Below are 19,647 nucleotides of genomic sequence, written 5' to 3' on the forward strand. Positions count from 1 at the left end.
CTAAACAGGGGGGAACATTTTCGATGACGTCCCATCGAAAATGTTTGGGAGTGCCTGTTTGTTGCGCAACAGGCGCTCCCAGCCTGTGGAGCGATGCGATCGGTTTTGATATCATTAATCTCCGTCCTATTACTCAATCTCCGCCTAGGGCATCAGAACGTACTAATTACTAGGACGGAGATCTCCGTTTAGGGCCCTTAAACTGTTAATGAAAGCATTTTACCCTGTAAACCAGGGACATGCAAGATGGGGTCCTAACTATTTATACATGTTGGATTCATAGTATTTGCTGCCATTGAATCATTTAAATCCCCAATAGTTACGATAGTAAACTTGACCTTTAGATCTGTACCTGGTCTGCTGTTTTGTGTTTCCCGTCTACACCAAAAATAGATGATCTACAAGCTCACAACGCACCGAAGCACGACATGTTGTGAGCTTGTAGACCTGCTATTTTTTGGGCGAATGCTTCCCCCAAATTAGGGATGTTAGGGTTCAGGTGATTCATGTAAAATAAGAAAGTGTGAATCTGAAACCACGCACATCATTTACTGTATATATATATATGTATATTCTGTACTGTATATACTGTACAAACAGGAGTCGACTGCTTTTCTATTGCCCGATTCATAGTCTGACCCGCGGCAAACACAGCCGATCTACAAGCTCAGGGTGTGTCACACTGCGGTGTGTCGGTGCTTGCAGATCGGCTGTTCTCGTCACGAGATACTGTACCACGACATAAATCAAGTTTATTATGCCCACGGTTCAAACGTGGCCGTTCGTCTATTCATGTATACTAGGGTCCAAAGATCAAACACTTTGCAGTATCACAGAATTTAGCCCAAGGAGTGTTTTTCGTGCAAAACTAATGCTTGGAATGGATTCAGAATCATGAAAACCCCCTAGTATGACATGTCACATGCTACTTCAAGTATAATGAAATTTAGAACATTTTTGCCATATATTGGTTGTTGATGGTACCCCAACGTTCAGCAGCTGTCAAAAATTCCCCTAGGGTGGTTGAATAGAAACCAATGTGGGATATATTAGTATAGACACCTTTACAAACACATTGGTGAAGAAGATTCTTGGTATAAGAAATGTATTCCCAGGTTTAATTAATATCCCCTGAGTAGGAGAAAGACAGCCATGTCAACTCCCGCACACCGTCTTAAAATGCAGTTGAAATGTTCTCGGCCTATTCGACCTCCAAAGAGGAAACCGTGTTCAAATCCTGGCTGGGAGAGGAAAGTTACATAGTGCAGCTTTAAGTATAACATAGTGCTTCAAACACAAAGGGGTTCCCGCCCCAGAATGGGTTAAGTACACTTCTCAGGTAAATGTGCGTTGTTGTTACCGTCAGTCACAGTTCAAATGTTACATGTGGTTACATAATGAATTCATAATTAAACGTACGCTCATGTTCCCCCATGCAGCCTGAGGGCTTATACTGTACATACAGTACACGTATACACGGTCGAGGACGATGTCCATCAGGCGGGGGAAGAAAGCGTTCCGCTCTGGCTAGCGGGAAATCAAAACCTCCGCTGCCTCGTTGACTCCACTGGCCGCTCATTTATATCTCTAGTTTATTACTGTCACTGTAGGTAGTGGTACCCGCTGGAGGGAACTAACTGATTTGTTTTATTTTCATGTTTTTGTGCCAACTGGAAGGGGTTCCCCCCCCCACCCCACCACCCCCCCCCCCCCCACTCGTGTTCTGATCCTTCTCATGGTTTTTTAATCCTTGTCTTCTCGTTGTTGAGACACCAGCTCAGTGGCCTTGTGGTTAGATTGAGACACCAGCTCAGTGGCCTTGTGGTTAGATTGAGACACCAGCTCAGTGGCCTTGTGGTTAGATTGAGACACCAGCTCAGTGGCCTTGTGGTTAGATTGAGACACCAGCTCAGTGGCCTTGTGGTTAGATTGAGACACCAGCTCAGTGGCCTTGTGGTTAGATTGAGACACCAGCTCAGTGGCCTTGTGGTTAGATTGAGACACCAGCTCAGTGGCCTTGTGGTTAGATTGAGACACCAGCTCAGTGGCCTTGTGGTTAGATTGAGACACCAGCTCAGTGGCCTTGTGGTTAGATTGAGACACCAGCTCAGTGGCCTTGTGGTTAGATTGAGACACCAGCTCAGTGGCCTTGTGGTTAGATTGAGACACCAGCTCAGTGGCCTTGTGGTTAGATTGAGACACCAGCTCAGTGGCCTTGTGGTTAGATTGAGACACCAGCTCAGTGGCCTTGTGGTTAGATTGAGACACCAGCTCAGTGGCCTTGTGGTTAGATTGAGACACCAGCTCAGTGGCCTTGTGGTTAGAGTGTCCACCCTGAAACTGGGAGGCACAATTACATTTTGCGTAGAAATTGTAGCAGATGTCGAGTCCACATAACCAGCTCCGACAGTGTGATAAAAAAAGAAGAAAAAAAAAACGGTTCCAGAAACGCTTCAATCTCGGGAACCGTGGTTCCGAAAGCAGAACCCGGTTTCTTTTCCGGGTTCCTTCCCGACAAACAAACCCTAAATAGTCTTCCTCACGTGGTCAAGCCCACCATCACCTCGCTGATGTCCCACAGTTTGCGTGCCACGCGACGGTCCGTGGCCTTGGGCAGCAGGACCAGCGGCCGGCAGTCTGCGAAGCACTGCCCCTGGGCGGCGCCCTGCCCCGCCTCGGGGCAGCAGGCCAGGTGCACGGAGGTGCGTGCGCCCTCCTCCGGGCTCCTGAACAGAGCCAGGGACAGCAGGCCGAACAGGGGCTTCGCCAGCAGGGGGATGTGAACGTGTCTGCCCAGGTTGGTCCGCACGATGCCCGGGGTGAGGCCGTTGACCGTCACGCCGCTGCCCTCCAGACGCCGCGCCTAGAGGACGGGACGGGAGCGTGTCAGCGTTTTACATGTCAAACATTATTGTTATGATTATGGAAAATATGCTTAAATCTCTTTAAAATATTACAATAATGAAAATACGCTTAAATCTCTTAAAATGCTGCTTTGATTAACAATTTGCCCCCCCACCCCCCAACCAACATATTCTGGGGGGATTAATTAGCCAAAAAATAGCAGATCTACAATCTCTCAACAACACACCCCAGCATCCATAATTCATACAATAGCCACCAAAATAAATTGCGGATCTAGTTCACGACGTGTCGCAACAGATATGCTATTCTTGGCCAGAGAGATTCGGTGTAGAGTTACGGGAAATATGCAGTACAGACAGAGCCAACGGAGGTCCAGACAGTGTATGATGGATTTCACAATACATTGTAAACCTCTGCGATATGATTATCACTGGGCGGGAACCCCTTTTGGTGTTCTAAAGCATTATGTTATGCTTTAGCTATTGAAAAATAGCAGATCTACAAGCTCATAGCGCGGCACCGAGTGCCGCGCTACGAGCTTGTAGGTCTGCTATTTTTTTGAAAAATCGTGAAAATGTGGTGCAAATCTTTGAATATATATATTCTTTCAGAGCGAACGTTTTTAACTAAAGTCTTTGCTTCTGGTGGAGGGTCCCTGGAACAATATATTTTCAGATGGGGGTCGGCGGCCAATTACATAGATTTTTGGGGGTCCTTGACATGAAAATGTTTGAATGTTTGAACCACTGACATAGAAACATGGGGTTTTTCAGAAAACTGTCAAATCTACAAATGCCTTTAGAAGGCATTTGTAGAATGGTTCCCAGGTTCTAAATGGGTTACTGAGAGTGATAAAGGGCAATAATTGTGGTACCAGCTCGCACACGAACAGCAGGTTGGCCAGCTTGCTGCGGCTGTAGGCGAAGGCCTTGTCGTAGCTCTGCTCACTGCCCAGGTCCTCGAAGTTGATGTCCCCGTTCTTGTAGAGCTGCCAGGAGACAAATTTAAAAAAATGTCTTCTAAATCCTGACAGTTTTCTGAAATACGTACATTACTTTAATATATATTCAAAGATTTGCGCCACATTTTCACGATTTTTCAAAAAATAGCAGACTGCTATTTTTCAATAGCTAAAGTATAACATAATGCTTAAAACACCAAAAGGGATTCCCGCCCCACACACACACACACATGGGTATTTTGGGGCGTGGCCGAATCCACCATTCTTTCTCAGGGGTGAAAACAACACAGCTGTCACTATTGGAATTGCATTACAGCAGTGGTTCTCGAAGTGCAGGGGTCCGGGGACCCCTAGGGGGTCTTGACCACGTGAGGACCATGGGGTCGTTTGTCGGGACCCGGAATTTTGGGGGTCCTTTTGGGGGACATGAAAAAGGTTTGGGAACCCCTGCATTACAGAACGTACATGTAACTTTTTTGTTTCAACACACAGTATGGTGAAGAGTATTGTAGTGCTTGTAATAAGCCTATCTCACAGAATTTCCCCGCCCCCCCTTAATACGCCCCCTTTCGGGGTTAGTGGTGATAGCGTGACGTCACTCCATAGACGCTACATGTTAACCGAGGTAATTTAAGAAGTCTACAACTTTTGTTTTCTCAAGGTAAGGTTTGTTCTATCTGTTCGAGCTGATTTACCATCTTGTTTGCTTCATAATAATATTGGTCTGTCACATTTTTACATTAGAAAATGTACTTAGATTCTCCAGAGAAAAAAAACGTGTAAATGCTAATGTTAATGACACCACTATTTACCGGAAGTGGGCGTGAAAAGCGGGCTGTGAGATAGGCCTATTTCAACAATCTCCGCTCTTGTGAGAAATAAAAAAAACGGGGGCACAGAGTGCTGTGCTACAAGCTTGTAGATCTGCTATTTTTGAACAATCGTGAAAACGTGACGCAAATCTTTGAATATATATATTCTTTCAGAGCAAACGTTTTTAACTCAAATCGTTGCTTCTGGGGGGGGGGGGTCCCTGGAATATTTTCAGATGGGGGGGTCGGCGGCCAAATACAGATAATTCTGGGGTTCTCTGACATGAATAAGCTTGAGCACCACTAAACATAGAAACATAGGGTTTTTCAGGAAACTGTCAGGATTTAGAAGCCATTTGACTTGTAGTCCTCGGGGTCTAAATGGGTTAAAAAGAAACAAATTGAAAACCAATCTGAAAAGGAAATATTTCTTAATTTTTTTTATCCCATTTTTCACCCCTGTGTCAATTATCTAATGTGATCCTGGGCTCTACACACCCTCCGCCAACCTAGTCCCCATATATGGGGGACATGGGGAGAGCAACGGACTTGAACTCATGCTTCCTTCATGCCTGAGTGTCCAAGTTGCTCCTTTACACCTGACAGGGGGGGAGTTTCCCCGGTTGGACGTAGCGCGTGGAAGGAACACGCTATTCCAACCAGTTCCTTTCCCTTCCATCAGGCGCCCCGGCTGAAAAGGAAATAAAACTTAACAGATCTACACATACACTGACCTTAGAGGAGACCACGATGATGCGGCTGGGTGCGGATCGTTTCAGCAGGTCCAGTAGCAGGTGTGTCAGCAGGAAGTGACCCAGGTGGTTGACCCCGAACTGCATCTCGAAGCCGTCCTCCGTTCGGCCATAAGGACACTGGTAGACGCCGGCGTTGTTGATCAGCACGTCGACGCGAGCTTCCTCCTGGGAAAACCAACGACGAAAACAACATACATGTTACCATGACGAGGATAAGGACAGATGGAACACAGCTGTACGGTTCTGATCCGGGAGCGGGAGGAACGGCATCCAACATCGAGGAACGGGAACGTTTCGCGACACGTCGTGTGGGCTTGTAGATCAGCTATTTTTTTCACTACTTTTTTTATATATATTACGTCACATCGGATCCAACGCTTGGCGACATGTCACGACATGTGGTCTTTTCTGTGGTTTACGATAGATGGTTAGTTCTACTGGATCTCTTCTCCACTAGTCCCTCCCTAAAATGTAGTTCTACTGGATCTCTTCTCCACTAGTCCCTCCCTAACATTTAGTTCTACTGGATCTCTTCTCCACTAGTCCCTCCCTAACATTTAGTTCTACTGGATCTCTTCTCCACTAGTCCCTCCCTAACATTTAGTTCTACTGGATCTCTTCTCCACTAGTCCCTCCCTAACATTTAGTTCTACTGGATCTCTTCTCCACTAGTCCCTCCCTAACATTTAGTTCTACTGGATCTCTTCTCCACTAGTCCCTCCCTAACATTTAGTTCTACTGGATCTCTTCTCCACTAGTCCCTCCCTGACATTTAGTTCTACTGGATCTCTTCTCCACTAGTCCCTCCCTGACATTTAGTTCTACTGGATCTCTTCTCCACTAGTCCCTCCCTGACATTTAGTTCTACTGGATCTCTTCTCCACTAGTCCCTCCCTGACATTTAGTTCTACTGGATCTCTTCTCCACTAGTCCCTCCCTGACATTTATTTCTACTGGATCTCTTCTCCACTAGTCCCTCCCTGACATTTAGTTCTACTGGATCTCTTCTCCACTAGTCCCTCCCTAACATTTAGTTCTACTGGATCTCTTCTCCACTAGTCCCTCCCTAACATTAAGTTCTACTGGATCTCTTCTCCACTAGTCCCTCCCTGACATTTAGTTCTACTGGATCTCTTCTCCACTAGTCCCTCCCTGACATTAAGTTCTACTGGATCTCTTCTCCACTAGTCCCTCCCTGACATTTAGTTCTACTGGATCTCTTCTCCACTAGCCCCTCCCTAACATTTTAGTCTAGTTTTTATGTTGACAAAATTGTCAATATGTTTAGTTTTAGTCATCATAGCTTAGTTTTTATTTAGTAAGGTAACATTTTTTTTTGTCAATTTTAGTCGTCAAAATCAGCGCTGGTCCAAAGCAGCAGCCTTGGATATGAAATGGATTTCTATAATCCTACATATGTTGCTCTAGAACAGGGGTGCCCACGCTTTTTTGACTTGAGAGCTACTTTAAAAATGACCAGCTCAACAAGATCTACCCACCGAATACCATTGCTGAAAATAGTCATGGAATAGGTAGCGTTTTTTGTATTTAATTTGTAATGCTACCGACGTTTGTGCACAGCAACGCTCTTGAAACTATAAAATTGTGGGTTTGAGGCGGTGCATACTTAGTTTAGACTAGTCATTGGTTAGACATGGGTTAAAAATAATTTTAATTCAAGTGGCAGATGCAAACAATATATATTTTAAAAATATTATTTAGGGGCATGTCATTGTCATGCGATCTACCTGCACAGCCTTTGTGATCTACTGGTAGATCGCGATCTACCGGTAGATCGCGATCTACCTTTTGGGCACCCCTGCTCTAGAAGAAAGCTCCAAAGAGCCTGGCGGCCTCACACAAAGTGACTTCTTCTTCCATCTGAATTTCAACATTTTTTATTTTATTTTTCTTCTACTGCGCGCATTTTTATTATTCTGCTGTGGATAATCCGACTTTTATTTGTGTGGAAAATTCAAATATCTTTTTATTTGCGTCTTAAAAGGCCTCGACAGACACACATCTGTGCGACATGTGTTTGATTCTCTCTTTTATTGACCGACTGCATGGAAATGGTGCAGAGCTTAAAACCTAAACTCTACTTTAAGTGTGTGTGTGTGTGTGTGTGTGTGTGTGTGTGTGTTAGTGTTATACTATGCCAAATGTCCCCACAAGTATAATAGAATTTGTCAATGCGAGGACCATTTTTTTACACATATGTTTGAGCACACACACACACACACACACACACACACACACACACACACACACACACACACACACACACACACACACACACACACACACACACACACACACACACACACACGACACTTAGGGTGCATAATTAAACTCATGTTTTATATGAGTTTAATATGGCAAAAGAATATATAACAAAATGGCATTTATTCATTTAAAATTACTGTGTGGCCGTAAAATGTGTGCGTGCGTGTGTGCAATAAAATGTAACATCAAGATGGGCAATAAAAAAGTGAAAGGACATGAGAATAATAAAAGGCCCGCCAGGCTATTTATTACATTACATTCTCTTATCACAAGAATCATATCTATAGTCATAAATAACATAACACTATTCACTTCAATGGACATGTTGACGATTGGCTGATACCATGGCAACCTGACCGGCTAAACTAGCCAATCACCTGCGCGATTGTCCCCTCCGGGCTATGGGATATATAGGTCTCATGACTGACTGTCTCCACCAAAACAAAACAAAACAAAGTGGTGTTCTGCTTCATTGAGGTTCGCCTTGTAACTCTGAGAGGCTACAAATGGAACCAAACGGACCCTTTACGGCTCCGTTTGGTTCCATTTGTAGCCTCTCAGGGTTACTAAAAACGTTTAATAAATGAATAAGTTTGATTAAAACAACCATTATAACAACGCATCGACGCTACCTAGTTAGCCATGTGGACGCTCGTCATGGCGGAACTTCAACCTGGTTGTCGCACTCCCTCCAGTCACAGCCCATAACATCTACATAAACGTTCATATTCCAAATATAAAGGTCTCACCCCAGAGCCACGGATGTTACAACCCCATACGGGTGCATATAAGAACCCGTACCTTCCTTATTAATCAATAAAAAGCATTTTAATCCGATCGGTGGCCAATCTCTCCACGAGGGTTATAATGTAATCAGAGTGCAATACAGCTCCCCGACCGATAGGGGCGCGGAGTTGAAAGCATGGCGGAATAAAACCGGAGAAAATGGCCACCGGTCGGATTCAAATGCTTTTTTATTGAACATCACAGAAGATACGGGTACTCATACCCGCCCGAGGACTTAAGGAACATCCGTGGCCTTTGGGGTGAGCACTTTATATTTGACATGTGGACGTTTATGTAGCTGTAAGAAGGGCTGCAAATGGACAACGTGCGTACAAAGCAAACTAGGTCTATGACAGACAGTCATGGTGTATTCAGAGCTATACTAGTACTATTTACCTCCAGAATGCCGCTGCAGAACGCGCGCACGGAGCGCAGCGAGGCCAGGTCCAGATGTCTGAGGACCACCCGACCCTCCAGGTCATCCTGGGGGCTGGTGGTGGGGGTCCCTCTGGTGGTCCCCGGGGTGGAGCGAAGGTCCGCGAGCAGCTCCCGGCGGGCCGCCTCGCTGAGCTGCAGGTCCCGGCACGCCATGACCACCCGAGCCCCGCGCCGCAGCAGCTCGGCCGCCGTGGCCCGGCCGATGCCGCTGTTCGCCCCGGTCACGATCACCGTCTTGCCGCGCATGGACGTGTCCTCCGTGTCCGGGGAGGTGGTGTCACCACCACCAGTCCCGGGGGGCTCCTCACCACCACCGCCGCCGCCGATCATAGTGTCGTCTGATGCGGGGAACTTGTCTTGTTGTGCCACGGTTCACAACAACAACAACTTAACCAGCGGTGGTGTGTGTGTGCGCGCGTGCGTGTGTGCGTGACTGCGTGTGTCGGGTGGAAAATAATCTATGTCCAAAAAAATATAAAAGCAGGAAGTAATAAATGTGGTTAGATTAGAAGCTGCATGGATCCAATGAATGTAAGTTATTATTTAGTCACAAGCTCTTGTTGATGCTGTAGTTTTCATTATTGTTTCAATATTTAATACAATTACTGTCAAATAGGAGTGATCTAGGATGATAGGAGTAGGACACTTTTTTAGACACACTTTAGAAAACATTAATGAATAATACATAGCCTATTTATTATAACATGGAAGCATAATATTGGTGTGCATATTTTATCAATTAACAGTGGTTTTCATCCCTTTTCATATCAAGGTCTGTTATTGTCTCCACCAGGCCGAAGGCATGATGGGGAGAGAGTATGTTTTGCACTCCGTCCGTGTGTGTGTGTGTCCGTCCGTCCGTGTGTGTGTGTGTGTCCGTCCGTCCGTCCTTCCTTCCGTCCGTCTGTGTACAGCTAATCTCCGGCACCGTTAACCCGGTCGATGCCAAACTTTGCACACACACTCCCTGGATGCCAACGATGAACCTCTGCCCCGCATTTTCCAGAACGGCCTGTTATAGCGCCACCATGAGGCAGCTTTTCACATGTTTTACCTAAAACTGCACCGATCTGCGTGAAACATTGCATGCACACTCCCTAGAGGCCAAGGACAAACCTTTGACCTGCATTTTCCGCATCTGCCTTTTATAGCGCCACCAGGAGGCCGACTTTTGTAAAACACATTTTTTGATATTACTCCTCCAGATTCTGTCCAAAAATCTCACAAATCGTTACACAGTATCTCTATGGGCATGTGCTCAAGTCGGATGTGTCCGATATTTCATATTCCATCCTAATTGGCTATAATTGGCTTTCACAGTTTGCAAGATTGCCCCGTTTTGAACAAAAGCCTCAAATCATGAACGCAGCATGCAATTTACGTGAAATCTTTCACACATTTTCTTACTGGGCTGAGGAATATATCCCACCCTTTTCACATTGGCCTGTTATAGCGCCACCAACAGGTTGAGTTTTGCTAAACACATTTTTGGAACAAAATGCCTCAAATCATCCAATTGCCATCAAAGGCAAACATGTTTATATTACTCCTAAACATTTTGCCAAACATCTCACACAGTCCTATCCTCCTGGTGGAGACCTGTGCCCAGAAGGGCACTTTTTCTAGTTTATTCTGCATTTGAGCCACGGACCACCATTTGACGACATTTAGCCCCTCGGACCCATTTGAGCCACGGACCACCATTTGACGACATTTAGCCCCTCGGACCCATTTGAGCCACGGACCACCATTTGATGATATTTAGCCCCTCAGACCCAGAGCCATGAGGCTCTGCTCAGACCCAAAACTAGAAAACTGGTACCACTGATGCAGTGGTACCACTAGGAGAGGTAACAGGCAAACGCAAATCGAAAAAATAACAATTCTTATTGTGTAGACATCCATATACAGATGTTTAACAACAATTTCATTGTTGCGTAAAATTCATTTTACATTGTAGTTAAAGATCTAATAAGGGTCCATTTGGTTACCAACTCTCCATTTAACTGCATTGAGGACCACCTTGGGGACCCCCTCAAGGACCACTGGTGGTCTCCGGACCACTGCGTTGAGAACCATTAATTGGCATACAATTACGAATTGAGTTTAAAACCTCTTGAGCCCCAATCCCCTGCCGCATGAACAGCTCTCAGCGGGTAAATGGGGCTGGTCAAGGTCTTAGGTTCCACCTCATGAACAGCTCTCAGCGGGTAAATGGGGCTGGTCAAGGTCTTAGGTTCCACCTCATGAACAGCTCTCAGCGGGTAAATGGGGCTGGTCAAGGTCTTAGGTTCCACCTCATGAACAGCTCTCAGCGGGTAAATGGGGCTGGTCAAGGTCTTAGGTTCCACCTCATGAACAGCTCTCAGCGGGTAAATGGGGCTGGTCAAGGTCTTAGGTTCCACCTCATGAACAGCTCTCAGCGGGTAAATGGGGCTGGTCAAGGTCTTAGGTTCCACCTCATGAACAGCTCTCAGCGGGTAAATGAGGCTGGTCAAGGTCTTAGGTTCCACCTCATGAACAGCTCTCAGCGGGTAAATGAGGCTGGTCAAGGTCTTAGGTTCCAACTCCCATATTTTTGATTTTCCCTCCTGGACCCCCCTGGGGTTTAAGAGGTTAAAGAGAATTAAAAAATAAGAATATGCTCAAATAAAACAAAATTTGAGAAAGTTACACTGAAGCATCGATCAATACAAGGCCGTTTACAAGACTGCTTTAGAAGCCCTGCGCTGTACTTTTCTTTCCCATTACTGGAATCTCCTGCACTTAAAATGATTTAGCTTCTAAAGGAAGCTAAATGGTTCGTGGAGGCTTTTCTGTTCTGTTTTCCTCTGAACATTTAGTGATGATGACATAATTATGTGTAGAGATGTGTTCACGCGTAAGGCTTTCACTCTTATTTAAGCACAGACACACACACACACAGACACACACACACAGACACACACAGACACACACACACACACACACACACACACACACAGACACACACACACACACACAGGGCAAATTAAGTGTTTTATTCAGTGTTTGTTTTGGGCAGGTTGTTCAAGTGCAGGTAACCCGAACGCATTATTTTCCAGCACAGACCGCACGCTCACCCCCAGCAGTTTTTGTATTCTTGTATTCGTTTTACTGTGGTTACGTTTAGGAATTAAAATGATTTAGCTTCTAAAGGAAGCTAAATGGTTCGTGGAGGCTTTTCTGTTCTGTTTTCCTCTGAACATTTAGTGATGATGACATAATTATGTGTAGAGATGTGTTCACGCGTAAGGCTTTCACTCTTATTTAAGCACAGACACACACACACACAGACACACACACACAGACACACACAGACACACACACACACACACACACACACACACACAGACACACACACACACACACAGGGCAAATTAAGTGTTTTATTCAGTGTTTGTTTTGGGCAGGTTGTTCAAGTGCAGGTAACCCGAACGCATTATTTTCCAGCACAGACCGCACGCTCACCCCCAGCAGTTTTTGTATTCTTGTATTCGTTTTACTGTGGTTACGTTTAGGAATAAGGTTAGGTTAATATGCATATAGTTTTACTGAGGTTAGGTTTAGGAATAAGGTTAGGTTTAGGCATAGTTTTACTGAGGTTAGGTTTAGGAATAAGGTTAGGTTTAGGCATAGTTTTACTGAGGTTAGGTTTAGGAATAAGGTTAGGTTTAGGCATAGTTTTACTGAGGTTAGGTTTAGGAATAAGGTTAGGTTTAGGCATAGTTTTACTGAGGTTAGGTTTAGGAATAAGGTTAGGTTTAGGCATAGTTTTACTGAGGTTACGTTTAGGAATAAGGTTAGATTTAGACATGTTAACCTGCCATCCTATAGTTTCAATGTATAGATTATTATTATTATTTATATTATACTGTTTAGACTGATGATAGGTTTTTCGTTTGCCTATGATCCTAGATTACAATTTATATGCATTTGATGTGATTGAATGATTGATTGATTGATTGATTGAAAATGTAATTTTACAGTATGCAGCATGGCCACATTTCAAACAAAAGTAGGTCAATACAAAAACTGCCACTTGAGGATAGAACCAGAAATAAGAGCACAACAAAGACTAGTTATAAGGCTCGCACTCATCGTATGTCCTTTTGCATGATTTTATTTACCTCTGCAGAGAGCTGGTGACAACGCTGAGGAAGGCCATACAGGGTGGTGACAACGCTGAGGAAGGCCATACAGGGTGGTGACAACAGAGCTGGTGACAACGCTGAGGAAGGCCATACAGGGTGGTGACAACAGAGCTGGTGACAACGCTGAGGAAGGCCATACAGGGTGGTGACAACAGAGCTGGTGACAACGCTGAGGAAGGCCATACAGGGTGGTGACAACAGAGCTGGTGACAACGCTGAGGAAGGCCATACAGGGTGGTGACAACAGAGCTGGTGACAACGCTGAGGAAGGCCATACAGGGTGGTGACAACAGAGCTGGTGACAACGCTGAGGAAGGCCATACAGGGTGGTGACAACAGAGCTGGTGACAACGCTGAGGAAGGCCATACAGGGTGGTGACAACAGAGCTGGTGACAACGCTGAGGAAGGCCATACAGGGTGTTGACAACAGAGCTGGTGACAACGCTGAGGAAGGCCATACAGGGTGGTGACAACAGAGCTGGTGACAACGCTGAGGAAGGCCATACAGGGTGGTGACAACAGAGCTGGTGACAACGCTGAGGAAGGCCATACAGGGTGGTGACAACAGAGCTGGTGACAACGCTGAGGAAGGCCATACAGGGCCGAAACGCGTACGTTGTTCACTCGTCAGAGGTAAATAAAATCATACAATACAATGAGTGCTGGCATTTTCTTCACCTCAACTTGTATCTTCGAGCCTTCTTGCACCTAGAAGGATTTAGTTTTAACCTGGAGTGCTGCCGGTTGTCTGCTACGGCAGTATTTTTTTTCTCAGTTTACATAAGGCTCCTCTATAGAGCGTCGCAGTCCCGCCCCCTTTCATGACGACGCCAGGCCCAGGAAATGAATTCCAATGCATTTTTCCCATAGACATTTCAAAAAAGTATTTATTTAAAGACCTTTTAAGCGTCGTACGAAGCCAACTCGAGTCGTGACAAATCATGACAACAAACACAATATTTTGGACCAAACAAATAATTACAAAGAAGAAAAACAACAACAAAAAGTGCCGTTTTCTTTCTACTTTCTAATTCTTTGTTTGGCCCCAAAACATTGTGTTTATTGTCATGATTTGTCACGACAAGAGTTGGCTTTGTCCGCGGCGTAAAACGTCTTTAAATAAATACGGGGATTTATTTTCCGCGTCTCTCGAGGGGGCGGGACTGCGACGCTCTATATTATCTTGTGATTGCCTTGCTCTGCATGGATTAAGAGTGTTAAAGAGCTGAATTGTAAATTTATAAATGGTCAAATACGTTTCAATTCGGTGGTCCTATGACCTATAGACATGACACCGTTCGAGAGCCTCTGCTCTTGTACGACTGTCTTCAACGGTCTTAGCGTGGCCAAAAACACATCGCCGTGTCTTTTCTCCCGTCACCAATTTGTTGAATAAATACATAAAAGGCCTTTAGCCCATTTTGGGCGGGAACCCTTTTTGTTGTTTTAAGCATTATGTTATGCTTTAGCTATTTAAAAAATAGCAGATCTACATTCTACATGCTCGTAGCGCGGCACCGAGTGCCGAGCTACGAGCTTGTAGATCTGCTATTTTTTGAAAAATCTTGAAAATGTGGCTCAAATCTTTGAATATATATTCTTTCAGAGTGAACATTTTTAACTCAAATCTTTGCTTCTAAGAGGTTCCTGGAACAACATATTTTCAGATGGGGGGGGGTGGCCAAATACATATCATTTTTGGGGTCCTTGACATGAAATATTGAGCACCACTGATACAGAAACATGAGTCTTTTCAGAAAATTGTCATCATTTAGAATATATTTTTTTAAATTTCGACATCAGGCCTAAATGGGTTAGAGCCCCCCCCCCCCCCCTCCCCCCCTGTCCGGGCCCCACCCCCACCCCCTCCCCCCCTGCCCGGGCCCCCCCGCGTGGCCCCTGGCCAACAGCAACATATCACTCTCCATATACACTCACACGCTTTCTTTTATTTTTTTCTCCCATCGTGGGTATTACTGAGGTTGGGGCCGTTGTGGTCACATTCACTGTTGGGTCTCAACCAGTAGCAATAGTGTAGTAATAACATCTGTAACATCTGGAAAACATTGAAATAATACAAATTTAAAAAAGCCCCCAATTTGTAACAAGCAAATAGCCCTGTGGTCACACCGCCACCGCCACCACCACCACCACCACCACCACCACCACTGCTGCTGCTGCACAGCGCTCACATCCTAGCTGTCAGCCAGCCTGGAGGTGAGGCTGAGAGAGAGAGAGAGAGAGAGCCCTGCTAGCTGTTCTTTAAAGGAGAATTCCATGCTAGAAAGCTTTCTCTTACCTTTATTTGTAGTTGTTACATCCCCACCAAAGAGGTCCAGGTGTTATTTGGTGCAAAAGTCCATTATTGGCTATTTCCCCTACCATAAGCCCTCAATGGGGGTTGGGTGTTTGTTCTAATTCGCTTATTTCCATTGAAATAAGTAGTAAAGTGTGCCGCTTGGGATACTATTTACATTATGGAGAGAGGATATATACAAAAAAATATATATTTTTTTTAGTGATGGAAATAAGCGAATTAGCACAACAACCCAATGCCCAATTCAATTCAATGCAATTCAATTCAATTCACTGAGGGCTTATATTGGGGGGAAATAGCCAATAATGCACTTTTGCACAACATGGACACCTGTACCTCTTTGGTGGGGACGTAACGACTACAAATAAAGGTAAGAAAGCCTTCTAGCATGAACTTCTCCTTTAACTTCTGGATCTATATATATGCAGACTCCTGTTTATAACTACAGTATCTGGACACTTATTTGCAATATGCTGTGTATTGTATAACATATCAGCTGGCGGCTCTACTCTGGAAGTCACGAGGGAGGCAATTTGGGGAATGCAATTTACAGTTTAAGGCATTCAGGACGGTGGAACCCCTTTTGGTGTTTTAAGCATTAAGTTATACTTTAGCTGTTGAAAAATAGCAGATCTACAAGCTCGTAGCGTGCTACGAGCTTGTAGGTCTGCTATTTTTTTTAAATTGTGGAAATGTGGGGCAAATCTTTGAATATATATTCTTTCAGAGCGAACGTTTTTTAACTCAAATCTTTGCTTGTAGTATAGGGGGGTCCCTGGAACAACATATTTTCAGATGGGGGTCGGCGGCCAAATACATAATTCTGGGGCTCCTTGACATGAAAATGTTTGAGAACGACTGACATAGAAACATGGGTTTTTCAGAAAACTGTCATTTGTTTTTAAATGTCGACGTCAGGTCTAAATGCATTTAGCGCTCTTTATCCAGGAGGTCTTCACAGTAGGCGAGGTATAAACACACAGAGTTACAGTGCAGTGTCTCAGTAAACTATAGAAGCTGCACCGAGAAAGAACCTAGTATCAGTCTATAAACAATATATTAAAAATATACTGTATATAATCATCTGTACAGTAGGCCTACGGTATTGCAGTCGCTGTACCGTACGTACTGTTGTGACGAAAAGAGAGTTGAGCCAGAAGACAGAGCTCTCTGTCTACCGAGCAATCTTCGTTCCTACTCTCACATACTGGGCAGTATAGGCCTATCTCACAGCCCGCTTTCCACGCCCACTTCCGGTAAATAGTGGTGTCTTTAACATTAGCATTTACACGTTTTTTCTCTGGAGAATCTAAGTACATTTTCTAATGTAAAAATGTGACAGACCAATATTATTATGAAGCAAACAAGATGGTAAATCAGCTCGAACAGATAGAACAAACCTTACTTTGAGAAAACAAAAGTTGTAGACTTCTTAAATGACCTCTGTTAACATGTAGCGTCTATGGAGTGACGTCACGCTATCACCACTAACCCCGAAAGGGGGCGTATTAAGGGGGGTGGGGAAATTCTGTGAGATAGGCTTATTATGCGTGTCTTAAGTATACCAGGTCTTATGACTTAACTTAAGACCTGGAGGCGTGGTCAATGCTGTTTGGCCACTCAGAATAGCCAAATGGCATTGATCACACCTCCAGGTCTTAAGTTAAGTAATAAGACCTGGTACTTAAGACACGCATAATACTGCCCATGGTCTCTCCCTTAGAGATAGGGTGAGAAGTTCAGTTACGCGAGAGAGACTCGGAGTATAGAGCTGTTGCTCCTTCGCCTGGAAAGGAGCCAGCTTAGGTGGTTTCGGGCATCTGGTTAGGCCGGTCACCCCCGCTACCCGACTAGGGATAAGCGGTTGAAGATGGATGGATGGATGTAGGCCTACATTGAAAGTACAAATTGTCAAGAAAAGATGAATACATCATGGTTATGATGACCTCCTCTCTCCTGTACCTTCTGTTCCCACTCACATTTATACTGTTTTATGATTATAATAAATTATATAATAGCACATTATATGTTTTTTGTTCTCATGAAGATTCCAGTTCCTCAGTGTTGTTTTTGGCAGCAAATTTAGATTTTAGTTTTAGTCTCTTGAATAGTTTTCATTTAGTTTTAGTCTCTTGAATAGTTTTCATTTAGTTTTAGTCTCTTGAATAGTTTTCATTTAGTTTTAGTCTCTTGAATAGTTTTCATTTAGTTTTAGTCTCTTGAATAGTTTTCATTTAGTTTTAGTCTCTTGAATAGTTTTCATTTAGTTTTAGTCTCTTGAATAGTTTTCATTTAGTTTTAGTCTCGAATAGTTTTCATTTAGTTTTAGTCTCTTGAATAGTTTTCATTTAGTTTTAGTCTCTTGAATAGTTTTCATTTAGTTTTAGTCTCTTGAATAGTTTTCATTTAGTTTTAGTCTCTTGAATAGTTTTCATTTAGTTTTAGTCTCTTGAATAGTTTTCATTTAGTTTTAGTCACATTTTTGTCACCCGGAATGTTTTGGTGTTGGTCTAGTTTTAGTCGACTAAATATCATAAGATTTTTGTCGACTAAATCGACAGCTGATTTAGTCGACTAAAATGCATTTTGGCGGGCCTTGATGCCGTCGTCATTTTTACACCTGCCGATCTACAAGCTCACAACGCGTCACGCTGTGACGCATTGTGAGCTTGTAGATCGGCTATTTTCAGCATGCAACTAATTGTAAAATGACTTATACTGGATCTCTTGTCCACTATAGTCCCTTCCTGACATTTTAGTCTAGTTTTTATTTGTTGACAAAATTGTCAATATATTTAGTCTTAGTTTGAGTCATCATATCGTTTTAATTTAGTTTCTATTTAGTTTTCGTCAGTGGAAAAAAAGGTAGTCGACGAACAATTTTTCGTCGCCGAAATCAACACTGCCACCACAAGCCAGCCCCCGATCCCAACATTACTGGCATTCTTCCATATATCTGTTCTGTTTCATTCGCTGTCACTCGTATCCACTGTCCACAGTGTGTGAAGTACACTGTGTGCGTGTGTGTGTGCCACTGCGTGTGCGCGTGCGTGTGCGCGTGCGTGTGTGAATGGGTGAATGTGATTTGTTTGAAGGGTCTTGAACACTATATAGTAAGGGCATTTTATCAGGTATTTGACCAATCTGGGAACTAAATCGTTACCAAGAAATTTCTTCACCAATGTGTTTCTAAAGGTGTCTAATAACATGTACTAAAAGTTTGAAATTCCACTCCCGTGGGAAATTGAGTTATTAGCATAATATGTGACCATACCCTTAACATCCTATATAAGGCAAAAAAGTCCAAATTTCATCATTCTTTAAGTAGCATGTGACATATGAAACTAGGGTGTTTTCATGATTCTGAATCCATTCCAAGCATTAGTTTTGCACAAAAACACTCCTTGGGCTAAATTAGGCCATATCCACTTGACCAAAATATGCTGACCTCATCACTTTGTATGGCCGTTTTCCTCCCAAGGAGTGTTTTTTGTGCAAAACGAATGCTTGGAATGGATTCAGAATCATGAAAACACCCTAGTTTCATATGTCACATGCTACTTAAAGAATGATGAAATTTGGACTTTTAAAGAATGATGAAATTTGGACTTTTTTGCCTTATATAGGATGTTAAGGGTATGGTCACATATTATGCTAATAACTCAATTTCCCACGGGAGTTGAATTTCAAACTTTTAGTACATGGTATTAGACACCTTTAGAAACACATTGGTGAAGAAATTTCTTGGTAACGATTTAGTTCCCAGATTTTCATAGATTTCTCTTACTATATACAAAGACTATAGAAATACAGTCCAACCATTTGACTATAGTGCAGCTGACAGTGAGCAGGCAGTGAGGGGGTTAATCAGATCAAGCAAGAGGTCAAAATTAAGTTAGTGGTCCACGTACACAGCTATGGGTGCACAGGTGCACGCACGCATGCACACACACACACACACACACACACACACACACACACACACACTATTCGCACACACACACACACACACACACACACACACACACACACACACACTATTCGCACACACACACACACACACACACACACACACACACACACACACACACACACTATTCGCACACACACACACACACACACACACACACTGTAGGTATATATTTTGTAATAATAATCAAAGTTAACTAGTTCCCCAAAGGTTTCATATACTTGTAGTGGAGTAAAGGGCCTTGCAAACGGGGAGCGATAAAATGCGCCTCTCATTTTCAACGA

At 43.8% G+C, this 19,647-nt stretch overlaps 1 protein-coding gene across 1 annotated transcript; it reads right to left on the bottom strand.

Annotated features, from left to right (window-relative positions):
- Nucleotides 1–2,127: 2,127 nt before the first annotated feature.
- On the bottom strand, nucleotides 2,128–9,234 carry LOC306918451 (retinol dehydrogenase 14-like). The gene is made up of 4 exons (XM_079531353.1): nucleotides 8,862–9,234; nucleotides 5,373–5,558; nucleotides 3,740–3,853; nucleotides 2,128–2,863 (listed from the first exon to the last, which is right to left on the bottom strand). Exons 1-4 carry the CDS (start codon nucleotides 9,231–9,233, stop codon nucleotides 2,540–2,542), a joined length of 996 nt encoding a protein of 331 aa, XP_079387479.1. The 5' UTR covers nucleotide 9,234; the 3' UTR covers nucleotides 2,128–2,539.
- Nucleotides 9,235–19,647: the final 10,413 nt, after the last annotated feature.

Source organism: Electrona antarctica (genome assembly GCF_951216825.1).
Source record: "Electrona antarctica genome assembly, contig: scaffold_417, whole genome shotgun sequence".
Classification (NCBI taxonomy): Eukaryota; Metazoa; Chordata; class Actinopteri; order Myctophiformes; family Myctophidae; genus Electrona; species Electrona antarctica.